The sequence below is a fragment of the Dipodomys ordii genome, unplaced genomic scaffold (genome assembly GCF_000151885.1).
Source record: "Dipodomys ordii isolate 6190 unplaced genomic scaffold, Dord_2.0 Scaffold34, whole genome shotgun sequence".
NCBI lineage: Eukaryota > Metazoa > Chordata > Mammalia > Rodentia > Heteromyidae > Dipodomys > Dipodomys ordii.
In genome coordinates this window covers 15,163,101-15,177,527 of record NW_012267250.1, presented here as the reverse complement: position 1 = coordinate 15,177,527, position 14,427 = coordinate 15,163,101, and the positions used below count along the sequence as shown (strand labels likewise).

Sequence of the window (14,427 nt, the reverse complement as noted above, 5' to 3'; positions counted from 1 at the left end):
CTGTCATCTTGGCTACTAAGAATCTCAAGGAATATCTAGAAATCAGGTTCAGGAGCAAGGGAGCACAGGGAAACCAATCCCTGCAGTGCCTATCAACTCCAGCAGAGGGCAGTCGGCACCAGCCTGGGTAGAAGCAGCTCACAGATGCTTTCTAAACTCACAGATGGAAGAATTTCTTGGCACAGCTCTTCCCTAGACCCTTGGCTCTCCTTACTGGAAGTGGGATCTCATGCCACACATTCACCTCAGTTTTCTAAAATAGATGTTATCATCTCTGCCCACAGCTCTGAGGTATTCCCTGCCTCAGTATCCCGAATTGTACCCTCTCATCCCAGGGTGATCCTTCAATCCTTGGGCCAATAAGGGGCTTTACAAGTCCAGTCAAGGCCTTGCTCATCCCTTCCCAACAAAGCAGCATGAATGGAAGACCAAAAATAAAAATCATCGCTTTATTGTTTAGTGAGCTGACTTGGAGGGACAGGCAGAAGTGGGGCATGGAGAGAACTGTCCAGTTTTGAGCTACCCCAAACCCCTGTTATTGTGTATAAAACATGAATGTTACAAAACTTGTATAGAAAATAGGTCATCAAAACAGCAGACCTGGAAGAGGGCTCAAGGCACCTAGGAGGCTGAGAAATGGTCCAACCTGGTCGCAGGTGTGGCTGGGGTTCTGGGGGGCCAGGGGCTGCACCCTGGCCTTCTGGACCCATGGGCCAAACACACTCTCCCCCAACCCCTACTTAATAAATCACTGCAAAACTGTCCCCAAAAGGAACACAACTACCAGTCAAGGCACTACCAGAAAGAAAATGGGCTGAGCTGAGCCCTGAGCAACCCTTCCCTGGGGCCCAGGCCCGGGGGGCAGGGACACCCTTGTTTCCAAGGCCTTGCAGTGTGGACCCAAGAAGCATCCCTGTTGGGAGACTCAGACTGCCCGCTGTGGGTCATCTCACACAGGTGCATCCGGCCTGGGCCTTGGTCTGTGGTAGGGCAGAGGGGCCTCAGCGTGGTCCTGTCCAGCTGCAGTGGACTGGGAGGTGCTGTCCTTCCAGGTCCTTCTGGAGCCACTGTCCCAGTCCATGCCCTAGCTGGGGTAGCACAAGCAGCATCCGGTGCCCGAGGCCTCCACACCAGGCTTGGCGCCAGGGCCCAGGAGCCCATCGGTGACAGAGTATTCCCTGATGATGTCCTCCACTCGGGTGATGTAGAGGAGTGTCAGCAGCACCCCCAGGAACTGAGAGGGAGCAGAATCAGTGAGGGCCTGCTGGGCGTTGGAGTAGCCCTCCTCAGGAGTCTCCAGCCCCTGGAAACCCAAGCAGCCCAGCAGAGGGAGCCCTAAGAAGTCCCCACAGTGCAGACCACCTCTGCCCCTCCTAGGAGACCCCAGAGATCACCCCATATCCCACCAGCCAGGAGCCAGCCCCTACAGTGGGACTCTGCTGCCACCTCAGCCTGTGATGGGACCTTGGGCAAGGCATTTTAGCTTGCCCAGCTTCAGTTTCTTCTTCTGTAAAATGGACATGATGACCACACTCACCTCATGGAGATCGGAAATAGAGCCCATGAAGAAGGTATTGATAAAAGCTAACAGTGCCCTTAGTCCTGTCCCTCCAGCCCTCAGCCCTCCAGGCCTTCTGCCCACCTGGGGGAGCAGGATGCCTAGCAGGAGGCCCGCCATGATGGTGTAGTTGTCCATGAACCAGATGAGCACGGCGTTTGTGCATCCGCGCACGTGGATCACGTTCTGCACACTGAGGCGCTGCACAGGAGGGCACTGTCAGCTTGCCGGGCCATAACCACCCTGCCCAGCCCCTCACCTGCACTGGGCCCTCTCATTGTATGGGGCCTGGGAAGATGGCCCTAGACCATGGTTCTCCTAACACTGCTCTTAGCGAGCACTGGTGACATGGATAAATAGAGCACTGAGGATTTATAGCACAAAACGGCTCCCATGGGTTGAGAATGGTGCTAGACTAAATCTCAGAGCTGCAGCAAAGATCACCCACTGGGACCCAGCCCCCAGAGAGAGAGAAAGAAAGAGGCCTTGAACTAACTGTGCATTTCTAATAAGGTCTGAGGGGGATGTAGGTAAGGCTGGACCACATTCGCAATTTTATAAATCACAGCTCAGAGACATCTCAGACCACCATCATTTTAACTCTCTCCCCACCCTCCAACACCTTCAGGACTTTCTTTCCTCTGGAAACTGCAGGGTCCCAGGCAAAGAGAAGTACATGCTTCTTTTTTTTGGAGGGGGGGCAGGTCCGGTCGTGGGCCTGAATTCTGGGCCTAGGTGATGTCCCTCAGCTCTTCAGCTCAAGGCTAGTGCTCTACCACTTGAGCCACAGTGCCACTTCCGGCTTTTTTCTTTTTGCTTATGTGGTGCTGAGGAATCGAACCCAGGGCCTCAGGCATGCAAGACAAGCGCTCTACCACTGAGCCACCTTCCCAGACTACATGCTTCTTAAGGACAAAATGAAGCTGGCACTGCACAGGGCTGACCACTGGTGGGCAGGCCCAGGGGTGCCAGGCATACCCTGGCAGGTCTGCCCCTCCCTGGGGTTGGGGCAGGAAGACTTTACCTCCTTGTCAATGGTTTTGTAGCCACACATGGTGTTGATGACATCTGTCTGAAACAGAAATGCATCATTGCTGATTACCCGGTGAGCAGATGAAAACACTGAGGCTGCTGTGCACTGTGTGTCTGGTGTGGGTGCTGCCAAGCTTTCCACACAGGCAGCATTTGTTTTGTTGTTGTTAGAGAATAAAACCCAGGTGAGTTTGCCATTTTTTTATTTTTGGTCGGTCGTGGGGCCTGAACTCTGGGCCTGGGCGCTGTCCCTCAGCTCTTCAGCTCAAGGCGAGCGCTCTACCACTTGAGCCACAGTGCCACTGCTGGCTTTTTTCTGCTTATGTGGTGCTGAGGAATCAATCCCAGGGCCTCGTGTGTGCAAGGCAAGCACTTTACCACTGAGTCACCTTTCCAGCCTGAGCCTGCCTTTGAGCAGGTTCTGAGAGCCCAGTGAGGCACCATGGGGAGGCAGTGGTCCAGGAACCCAGAGAAGTGGGCACTGCCAGCCTCTTGCTGGAACTCCCCCCCCCCCCGAGCCATTCGCTCTCTGCTGATGTGGCTCCTGCCAGGGCTGGAGTGGACCACTTTACTCCACTGGCTCTTAGGCAGGGTCCCAGATGTGGTTTACCTGAGGGCACGGCTGGGCTCCTGGCCACACTTCCTGCCCCTGCCACAGTAGCCTGGCCATCAGGGGGAGCCGAGAAAGCTGCCTGGAGGGAGAGCTACAGGGCTGGGGAGGAGATTTGTGCTGTCATCTGCTGGTTATGTTAGTTCAGGCACAAGGACACCTGTGGCTGGGCCTAAACTCATCCCCAACAAGTCCCAGCTCAGGTGGGAAAAGGCTAGCGGAGGCTCCTCCCACCTTTACCTGGGCCCTGTGAGGTAAGGTACAGCTTGTGATCCTTCAAAGGCACCACAAAGCGAGTGAGGAGTGAGGAGACCCAGGCCAGGGCGTGGCATCAGGCATCACTTCCCTGCCATACAGAGCAGGGGGACAATGAAAGAAACGTCTCTGGTTCCTCATGCAAAGGCCTGGAATGAGCCCACCTCATGGCAGCTTGGGACACAGTGCCGCAGTCACGTGTCACACATGTCAGCACATACCATGGCTGGGGTAACAAAGCTTACAGCCCCTGTCCCAGCGATGGGAAGAAAAGGAGGGGAAGGGCTTGGGCCATCACCGGGTTATTTAAATGTCAGGGCTTGGCGTGTGGAAGAACAACTTCCTCATTCCATTGGCCCTGGCCTCTTAGTTTGGTCCCTCCAGCACCTCAGCCCTAGGATCAGCCCCTGCAGATCTCTGGTAATCTGACTGTGCCGCAGCCCAGAGCACTCCCCTAAAACAGCAGCTGAGCTTGCAGAGCCGCTCCGGCCCAGCACCCTGAGCTTGGCGGGGCTCCCAGCTCCAGGGCGAGGCCCCTGCCCACAGCTGCTCCACTTAGGTTTGGGCAGCGGGCAGAAGGGCGCAGATGTCAGAGACTCCATGACTGCTCTGGGCATGAACAATCACAAAGCTTCCTGCCCTGCCCCAACCCAGAGCCAGGCCATGTCTTCACAGACTCGGATGGGCAAACAATGAGCACACAGCCCAGCATGCCAAGTGACAGGGGAGGTGTCCGTCAGGAGGCTGGTGCTGGGGAGAGGTGGAGGATGGCATTCACCTCATCAGATCCCTTCTTCCAAGCTGCAGATGCTCCCTGGGACTTCAAGGCCAAAGTCACCAGAGATGCCCCTAGCCTGGGCCTGGTTCTGCTTAGAGCTGATGCAGCCCCTCTGCTGGTTGGCCCAGGGCTCCAGACTGTGGCTCTGTACCAGCTGCCTGCTTTGCTACCAGCCCTGCCAACCATGGGCAAGATATGTGGTCAGTGCCTCTGTTTCCTCATCTGTAAAGTGGGTACAGTTATAGCTCCTACCTCCTGGACCTGATAAGGGCTGAGTTAACACAACCGCGCAGCCCAAGCTGGTTGCCCTTGGTGGGAGCCTTTCCTGAGCTCAGAAAGGCTTTGCCTCTGCCCACCCTGACTCCCACAGTCAACGTGGCCAGCGTGCCCCCGCCCCAAGCTACCTTGTTCCTGAGGCAGCAGGTGTAGGGCACCCCACAGGCCAGGGGTCCAGGGGCGCTGCAGTCATGGTACTGGTTTTTGCTCCAGTCTCGGTAGTCCTCCCCGCCGCAGCACTTGAACTAAGGAGGAAAACACGCAGGAGAGAGGAGCTGCCGCCACTGCCCAGGCCATGGTGGGCAGCGATGGTGCTTCTCTGATCACTGGAGCCCCTCCTCTATCTCCTGACCCCTGGGACGGGGCAGCTGGGAAAAACAGACTTTACAGCCTCAGAGACCAGGTCCTGGGAGAGCTGATCACTACTTTACACTGACCAGGGGGACCCAGGCCCTGCCCCAGGCTTTCTCATCTCTGCCCGCCACCCCTCCTCCCCGCCCCAGCTCCCGCTCCTGGGGGAGGGCGGCATGCAGCTCTGTGGAGGTGCTGATGTGTGTGGTGTCTCATCCTGTGCTCCAGATGACAGGGGTGAGCAAGGGCAGCAGAGAGGCTAAGTACTTGATGAAAAGGCTTAGGAAGGGGGTACTGAGTCCCCAGACATGGAAAGAAGGAGAAAGCAATGGGGGCCATTAGTTGGTGGGCCAGCAAAGACTGCTGCTCTGGGGAAAGACCATTTCATCTGACATCCAAATCAGAAAAAGCCAGACAGCCCGTGCGAGGGCCCTCTGTATTTCACCTGCCAGGTCAAGGGCAGCAGACACGTCTGGAGCAGAGTGAGCAAGAGTGGAGGCCTGAGGTAGGGAGGAAGCAGAGGAGTGTGTAAAGGCCCCAAGGTACAGGAAGCGAGGAACTGGGGTCAAACTCCAGGAGCAGCAAGTCCAGCAGGGACCGGAGGTGGCAGAAGCCACTCCCCTGAAGTCCCCACAGTGCCTTTTACCCATCAATGCCTGTCTGCACTCAAGGGGCATTTGCTCTGTTACCAGATAGACCCATGTTCAAATCCTCCTACCATACGCCCAGCTGGGTGCCAGCAGGCAAATGGATCAGCCTCTCCGGGCCTCACATGCTTATCTGTACAACCAGAGAAGCACTGGGCAGCTCCACACAGCTGAGCCAGGATTACAAGGAGGTGCAAACGTCCAGGGAGCATTAGTCACTTGTACCCCCATCCCAAAGAAATGAAATCCCCCCTGCCAGCTAAAGGCTGTTTCCAATGAAAACATTTCTTCTGCTTTTCCAGCCGGGGTTGGCAGGCTGGCCCAGCACAAAAAGCCTTCCCCTGCTGCACCTGTTCTGCCCACGAGGCTGGGAGCCAGGGGCCCTGAGGTGGTAAGAGCTGAGCACCACCAAGGGCAGCACAGGGAGCCTGCTGAGTCCCCAGATCAGCCCCAGGACACGCTGCTTAGGATGACTGGGCCAACAGTCCAAACTGTCCTCAGCCAGGAGAGTGCGAGACTACCCCACCCTGCCTGCCCTGCTTGAAGGGATCCCTTTTAAAAACCTCAGGGCAATGCCAGGAGAAGGGCTGGTACCCGCCCCAATACAGCTGGAGCCAGACCCTAAGCCTCAAACTCATGGCTGTGGAAGAACATGGGGGACTGAAGCAGCTCCTGGCACCTGGGGGCCAGGCAATGCAGACTTGGGACTGAGGAAGGCCAGCCTGTCCCAGGCAGAGGACCCTGGCAACCTGGGGCCCAGCCCTTGCTCTCGGTGGGCTTGAGAGGGGGACTGTAACCTGGACAGGAAAGGTAGGGGCAGGTAAGGTAGGGACAGCTAGGCCTGGAACAGGAAAAGGACAGAGATAGGCTGTGAATTTGGGTCTGGGATTCCCCATTGTGCCAGATCAGCCATGACCCACCCTAACTCCCAGCCAGGCCAGCCACCTGCCTCCTGACCCTTTGCCCCCAGCCTCAAGCAGAGTCCTGATGATGGGCTAAGGTCCTGTAGGCATAAGGACCACCCCAAACCCAACCCCCCACCCCCACGCTTCTCACCTGCTTCTGAACGAAGTCCATGATGTTTTTGAAGTCCAGATCATCATAGTAGTTCTCAATTCCTCTTCGAATGTTCTCATTGAGGAAGTCAATGGTCTATTGAGAAATCAGAGGCCACCTAGAGATGGCTGGCAGTCCACACTGCTGCTGCACACTCACCTGCATGTGGCCTCTCTCTCCACTCTCTACCCTGAACCTGAACACAGGACCTGCTCACATACCTCCCCGGCCTCCAATGCGCAGCACACACTGGCATCCTGCTGCGGGGTCCCAGCAGCAGCAACTTGGTCCCTCCCCCTCCCCTTCACTGGCCAGGCCCTGCCCAGGGCCCCTGGCTCAAAAGCAGCTCCCCTCTGGGTTCCTGACCTGTGTTCTCTCCCCACCCCCAGGGACAGAGGTGAGTTGGAATCTTCCCTTTTGTGCTCCTGACCACTCTTCCCCCATCACTCTTCCACCATCTAACCCCCCCCCCCATGCTCCCTGTTTTGAGGACACTAAGATTTGAACTCAAGGTCTCATGCTTGCTAGGCAGTTTTACCACTTGAGTCATCCGCCCTTCCCCTGCACAGATCCGTTTGCTTTATTTTTCAAGTAGAGTTTCACTTTTGCCTAGGGCTAGCCTTGGAGCTAGGCCTTATGTTTGCCTTCCATGTAGTTGGGATTACAGGTATACACCACCAGACCTGGCTTGTTTTGTAGATAGGGTCTCACTAATTTATTTAATCTAGGTTGGCCTGCAACCATGATCCTCCCATCTCTACCTCCCTTATAGCTGGGATTATAGGTATGCACCACCAGACCCGGCCTTCCAACCTTTATTTATGGAAGAGAAAACTGAGGGCCGAGGGGAAGGGGACCTGTAGAGCCTGGAGTAAGGGGCAGCGCAGGAAAGGCAGATGCCTGGCAGGCCAGGAATTCAGGTTCCCTGACACCCTGCACGGACCACTCTCTCCAGCTCAGTGCCCTGACCCGCAGGCCAGGGGCAGGGATGAGCCCCACTGGGAAGAGCACTGGCCCCTGCCTCCGGCAGTCACACTGGCCTTTCTGGATCAACAGCCGGGCTGTTGTGCTGAGATGAGGCGCAGCGGGAAGGCGGGGGTGGCAGAGCAGGCTGCCCAGCTCCAGGCTCACTGGGACAATTGGAGCTTTCAGAGCAGAGGCCAAGGACCGGCAGAGCCTGGGGACAAAGGGACATTCTTGGCCCTGGTGCCAGAGAGAGGGGGCAGACAGGGCCCAGGGCAAGCATCGTGGGTGCACTGGGATGGCAGCCCCCACCCCTTCCAGGCCCTTCGCCTCCCTCTGAGCCTCTATTCCCCACGTGTCAAACAGCTCTGGAGCCTTGCTAGATTGGAGGATCAAAGGCTGAGAGAGGTGAGAAGCCTCCAGGTCAAGGACAAACTCTCACAGCCACCAGGCCACCTGCAAAACCAAGAGGCAAATGCTATGTCTCAGGGGTGTGTCACTTGAGGCTCAAGCCAATTAAAGTTACAAAAGTGTTTAGCCAAGTCCAGGCCTAGTCACTTGCATATTTAATCCCAGATTCTAGGAAGTTGGTGGTCAGAAGGATTGCAGTTTGAGGCCAGCCTGGAGGAAAAATTAGTGAGACCTCCATCTCAACCAACAAGCCAGAAATGATGGCTCGTATCTGTAAGCTCAGCCACACAGGAGGTTGAAGGTAGAAAGATCAAAACCTCAAGGCTCCTACGAGAACCTACCCATGCAATAACTAAAGCACCTCCAGGAGGCACACTGCTTGAAGCCTGATGATGTGGGAATGGCTTGGCACCAGAAGGAAGACCCTGGCTGAGGTGCCCACATGGGCTCTATGAGGCGCTCCGAGCTCACTGGGCACAGCCCTGCCTGGGCCGGGCCCTAGACACCAGGGTGGGGGCTGCGGGAAGCTGCTGCCTGCCAGCCACGCGGCCTGGGCAGAGCCAGGGGCTGCCTGGCCTCAGGCCTGCGTCCCCAGCAGCTGCAGGCCATTCCCAAGCTTGGATGCCTGCGCCTCTGGGTGATGAAGGGGCCAGCCCGCTGACCGGGGTGCGGCTGGGACACCAGGGCGGGGTCAGGTCTGCCACCGAGGAGGGGCAGAGAATGAGCTAAGAGCTCTGAGGGAGGTCACCCAGGGCCACAGTCCCGCCCCACTCCCGACCCTCCCTAGGTCACCCGAGAGGGCGGCCCTGCCACCCCTGAAGCACCCCAGCCTCTCCCCACCAGAGAGTCCTCAAGACTTGCCAGGGGCAGGTACGGACTCCAGGGGAGGCCTGGGTGGGAGTTGTCCTTACTGCTAGAGGCCAGGAGCCTCTCAGAACCCACAGAGGAAAAGACACCGCCCGGGGCCATGGGCAGCAGCTGCTCGGCTCCTAGGGGGAGCCCGTGGGTTGCACTGACACATAGGAGTATGACACACAGGAGTGTGTACATTATGTACATGCACGTGTGTTGTGTGTGCACACGTGTGTTTCCAGGGAAGACAAGCGGGACACTGGTGGCTCCTGAGCTCTGATGCTGAGCTCTGAAGGGGGCAGTGCTGAGTGACAAAGTCCTGCGAGGTGTCCAGGCTGTGCCATTTGCTAACTGTGACATATCTGCTAGCATCACCCTGTCCAGTTCCCCGCAGGGGGTGCGAGGGGCCCGGGAGAGGCACAGCGGGAAGAAGGAACGGCTGTAAGCCAGGTCACGCTGGGAGGCAGCTCCCAAGCGGCCCAGAATACCACCAGGCACCAGTGCTGGCCAGGCCTGGGATGGTCACGTGGCCATGCTGAGTTCAGGAAGCCATGAGCAAGCACACAGCAAAGCCACAGGGCTGGCAGCACACTCTCAGCCTGCAGAGAGTTCAGAGCACGCCATTCTACTTTGCTTTTAGAAGATCTCATTTTTCCCACTTTGAGGCCCCTCAGGGAGGTCTTGGAAGTTTGCAGTGGATGAGGACTTGAAGAAGGGGGACTCCCATAGGCTAGGGGTAGGTAGGGGAAGTCTTCTGGGGATGAAGGCATCCTGGGGCCCCTGACAGCTGCTCAAAGATCTCCAAGGCTTCCCGGGCAGCCTGAGACGCTGGCTTGGCAAGCCAAGCCTCTGGCAGCTCAGCTGTCCCCCAGTCCAGTGAACCCCCTTGGAGGAGAGTGTCCAGCAGGGCCTCCTTCCTTCCTTGTGCCATGTGGTTGCTCATCCTATAGGAAGTAAGGAACTTGTCCTCATGGGCCTAGCCCTGAGAGAGGTGAAGAGAATCCGGGAGTCACAGTGGAAAGGCCCCTTGGAAATACTTTCCAGAGCAGAGCCTTTTTCCGACTAGGCCAATGCCTGTGGAGGGTCCCAGGAGCTTGAGGATACCACCCTCCGTCCCCAGCAGCTCCACATAGAGGGCACACCTGGCGGTCCTGCTAGGCCAGTACAGAAGCTTCTCTACATGGAGAGCCACTGGCAGCCTGGTTCCAGGGAGAGATGGATGTGCGCAGGTGCTCAGACAAGACAGCCAAGGTGCCACGTGTTTCCTCCTGACCTCCAGATGGGCCCAGAACCAGCTAGTGCCAGAGCCAGGGGAGGATACCAGGCTGGGGCTCAGGACCGTGACTTCCTCCTGAGACTGACAAGAGAGGCCGCCCTGTCCCACCTGTCCTGCTGGTGGAGGCGGAGGGAAGGAGACTCAGAAGACAGGATGGACGGATGGAGCAGCTATAGCCCCGTGTCCACTGGGGTCCCTGCCCAGCTGCACCTACCTCTAACACCCCTCACAGTCTCACAAGAACCCCCCAGATGAGACCAGGATGGCAGCAGGGGTCGGGAGGTACAGGGCAGGTGTGGGTTGCTCAGGTCCTCCTCATAGTCAAGTCCCCCCCACTCCTTGCTCTCTGATCTAGGTGGTGCCCCACCCCTGCCCCAGAGCAAACTCTGCTCCCCCACATGCTCAGACTCAGAAAAGACACTTCACCCAACCACTGGAAGGTTTCTCCTCAGCATGGTCTGGCTTTTCTGCTTAAGGCTAGTGCTCTACCACTTGAACTTTTTGGTGGTTAATTGGACTTTTCTGCTTGCGCTGGCTTCAAACTTCAATCCTAGGTAGGACTCCATTGATATGATAGGAACTGCCCCTCCCCTCGGACTCACCCAATAGGAAGCAGACCCTGGGTCTCAGGGGTGTAGACTACTTATGATTAGGTCTCACTACTGGAGAGCCCAGAAAAGCAGGCACTGTCCTTGCTTCCACCTGCTCGCACCCATGAAGAGTGGGGCAGGGACCAGACCCCACGCTGTTTGATGGCTCTGTCCAACCCAGGGGCTGGGATGGCTATTAGACTCTACTTGCAAAAAGAAGGATGAGCTGTCCATAAATAACCCAGATGCCCAGTCCCCAAAGCAACTGCAAGGATAGGAGCCACACTGGCTAGGTGCATGGGTAGGTACGGGATCGGGGCAGGGGTGTGTGTGGGGGGGAACAGAAGCCTGGACTTCAGCACTGAGTCCCTGCCCAATACTCATCACTAACACCAAAGCAGAGGAAGACAAGGATAACAAGAAATGATGGAGTCCAGTGGAAAGTCAACCCCACCCCAATACTGGCTTCTTATGGAAGCTTGGGCTAGGCCAGCCCTCTGCTATTTGAGTCATAATTCCCAGTCCTTTTGTTGTTGTTGTTGATGTTTGTTTGTTTGTTTTTATGGATAGTGTACTAACTTTGCCAGGGCTGACCTTGGACTTTGAGCCTCCTATGTCCACTTTCCAAGTAGCTAGGGCCACTGATTTGTACCATCAATACCCAATACATCTTTGACTAAAAAGCCCAGGCTGGCCTTGAAATGATGAGATCTTCCTATCTCCACCTCCTGACTAGCTGGATTACAGGCATGAGCCACTGCACCTGGATACAGAGTCATTACTTTAGACAATCTTCACCCAAACTCCGTGAACTAGGAATCATGATCCTTGTAGACTGTAAAATTGCCAAAGCAGCGCCCTCTCATCCTCTCTCTTCCCTCACTCCTGTACCCAGCACACAGTCTAAGATGTATACCAAATCCTACCATCTCTACCCAGGCTGCCCCCCAAGCCACTGTCCCCTCCTCCCTGATCACCACCTCCTCCCAGCTGCCCTCCTAGGTTGCCCCTGCTCCCCCACCTCCTGCACAGAATGGAGTGCACATGGGGTCATACCCTTTCCCCACACAGACTTTCCATAGGCTTCTACTGTCCCCCAAAGCACCCTGAGTTCCTAACAAGTAGATTACAGAAATGAAATGAATCCTGGGTCAGTCAATCAACCCATCCTCCATCTCCTTCCCCATCATTACTCACACTGTCATCTACGAGCTCAGCCCTGCTCAGTGGTCCCTTCTGCCTACAACCTGGCTGGCTGGATCTTTTACTATCCTTCACCATCCTCCAGGTCATCCTGCTTCACTGTCTCATTTGCTGGTTCAGTTAATCAGTGCAAGGTACAAGCCCCAGGGGCACTTCCACCTGCTCACACAGTGGGTGCCCAGTGTACAAGTAGCTGATGATAACTCACCTGGTTCCGGAAGATCAAGGCCACTACGCCACCAATGAGTTCCATTATGAGGCAGATGCCAAGGACGTACATAAACTGGAAAACAAAATTCGGAGATTGGCCTGGAGAGAGTCAAGGGGAATGGGGGGGGGTGTCATGTACACAGGTCAGGAATGATAGGGAGAGTGGCTTCTATGGCTGGCTCCAGGCCAGCTGCTTTTCCTTCTTGAGGATACAGGACATGGACAGCTGTGTCCCAGAAGGCCTGTCTCTGGAACCAAGGGGCAGGAAGAGTGACTATTACCCACGTTTGTCCCAGGGGCCCTCACCAAGGCCTGGGTGGATAGCTACCCTTCCTCCACCAGCAACTGGAGAGCTGGGCCTGCTCCAGTGCAGCCTGGCTGGCAGTGTTCCAAAACATGCAGAAATGGCTTTGCAAGCAGCCCCGATTGTGGGATGGGCACATCTAAGCTTAGCGGATACAGCCAGCCCTTTCTCAAAGAGCAAGCATCAGCTGGCCACCAATGGCTCATTCCTGTAACCCTAGCTACTTCGGAGGCTGAGATCTGAGAGATCCCTTCTGGGTTAAGGTCTTCCACCACAGGAAGTCAAGAGGGTAACCAAGGCTACTAAGCTGAAGTTTGAAAGTCATGGAACAGCCCAGCACTGATGGCTCATGCCTGTAATGCTAGCTACTCAGAAGGCTGAGAGCTGAGGATTAAGGTTTGAAGCCAACTTGGGCAACAAAGTCTAGAAGACTCTCATCTCCAATTAACTGCTGAAAAACTGGAAGTAGGGCTGTGGTAGAGTGGTGAACTAGTCTTGTACAACAAAGCTCAGAGATAGTGCCCAGGCCTTGAATCCAAGCCCCAGGACATACTTTCTCTCCCTCCCTCCCTCCCTCCCTTCCTCCCTCCCTTCCTCCCTCCCTTCCTCCTTCTCTCTCTCTCTCTCTCTCTCTCTCTCTCTCTCTCACACACACACAGACTAAGCATCATCCATACTAATTCTGAGGCTGGAAGCTGGACTATGGGTTGGACTATAAGGGTTTCATGTATGAAGGGAGACAAGAAAGGCAGAACACACAGGAGAATGGACTGGATCTGGGCACCTGGCACCCCTAGCCCCTCACTTTCAATACAGGGGTACAAATTGGAGTGACTACACCCTCTGACCCCAGGATGGATGCAAGCCTGGCCAGGCCCAGAGGGCCCTGAGCATGGCCAACACTTCCAGAAACTATGCCTTAAGATTAAAAGCATTAAGGAGAGCTGGGATGGAGGTCTGTGGGAAGCACTCTCCTAGCAGCCCAGCATGCAAGGCATGAGCACCATCAAGAAAGATGACCCAGCCTTGTCCAGCGGGCACTGTCTGAACCCATAGGTTGGCTGGCAGCAGGAGCTGATGGTTGCTCTCCTGAGTGTGGCTTCTCCTAGGGCAGCCAGAAGCCCAGATGAACAGTAATGGTAAGACAAACAATATTCAAATTAGCTTGCATATGCAAATGTAGCTGTGCTCCCTCCACCATCTAGAAAACACTCCACAGGGGCTGGGGTGTGAGAAAGAGTTCAGGACCCAAGCTGCCCAGGGCCCAGGGGCCCCACAGCCACCTCCCTCCTCCCAGCAGGGGGGGAGGCAGCCCTGACTCACCGCTTGGAGAAGGCACAGGTTGTCCCGGAGGGAAGCCAGCACCCCAATAAAGGAGACGATGAACATGACGACTCCAAGGAGGATGAGGATGATGGCCGGAGCCAGGAAGGCACTTTCCAGTGTTTTGTACTTCTGTCGCTCAACCTCCGCGTAGATCCCCACAGATAGGACCAAACCCCCGATCAGCTACAGCAGAGGGCAGCGAGTGAGACAAGGGGCGGCAGGTCACCACTGATCTTCCTCAACGAGCTCATCTAGCCAGGCATGGTGGCTTTGTAATCCTGGCTCGTCAGGAGGCAGAGATCTGGAGGACAGTGGTTTGAGCACAGGCTGGGCAAAAAGTTAGCAAGATCCCATCTCATCAGCAAGCTGGACCTGGTGGCATATACCTGTCATTCCAGCCATGAGTGGCATCATACAGGGGGGAGGAATGAGTAGGAGGATACTGATCCAGGCCAGCTTAGGCAAAAATAAATAAATAATATACAATAAAATGATATAAATAATATAAAATATACACACATGTATAATATATATGTGTGTACATATATGTGTGTATGTGTGTGTATATGCATACATGACCCTATCTGAAAAAATAACTACAGAAAAGGGGGCTGGGAGTGTGACTTAAGTGGCAGAGCACCTGCCTAGTAAGCACAAGGCAATAAATTTAAACCCCAGGACCACACACACACACACACACACACACACACACACACACACACACCATCT

At 55.7% G+C, this 14,427-nt stretch overlaps 1 protein-coding gene across 1 annotated transcript in view; it reads right to left on the bottom strand.

Annotated features, from left to right (window-relative positions):
* Positions 1-455: 455 nt before the first annotated feature.
* Tspan15 (tetraspanin 15) overlaps positions 456-14,427 on the bottom strand; it is a 40,125-nt gene continuing 26,153 nt past the window's right edge. The window contains exons 2-8 of the mRNA XM_013017091.1: positions 13,696-13,881; positions 12,067-12,141; positions 6,564-6,659; positions 4,638-4,754; positions 2,583-2,630; positions 1,643-1,759; positions 456-1,234 (exon numbers count right to left, since the gene is read on the bottom strand). Coding sequence (XP_012872545.1) covers positions 1,085-1,234; positions 1,643-1,759; positions 2,583-2,630; positions 4,638-4,754; positions 6,564-6,659; positions 12,067-12,141; positions 13,696-13,881 — 789 coding nt within the window. The 3' untranslated portion in view covers positions 456-1,084. The remainder of the gene's footprint in view (positions 1,235-1,642; positions 1,760-2,582; positions 2,631-4,637; positions 4,755-6,563; positions 6,660-12,066; positions 12,142-13,695; positions 13,882-14,427) is intronic.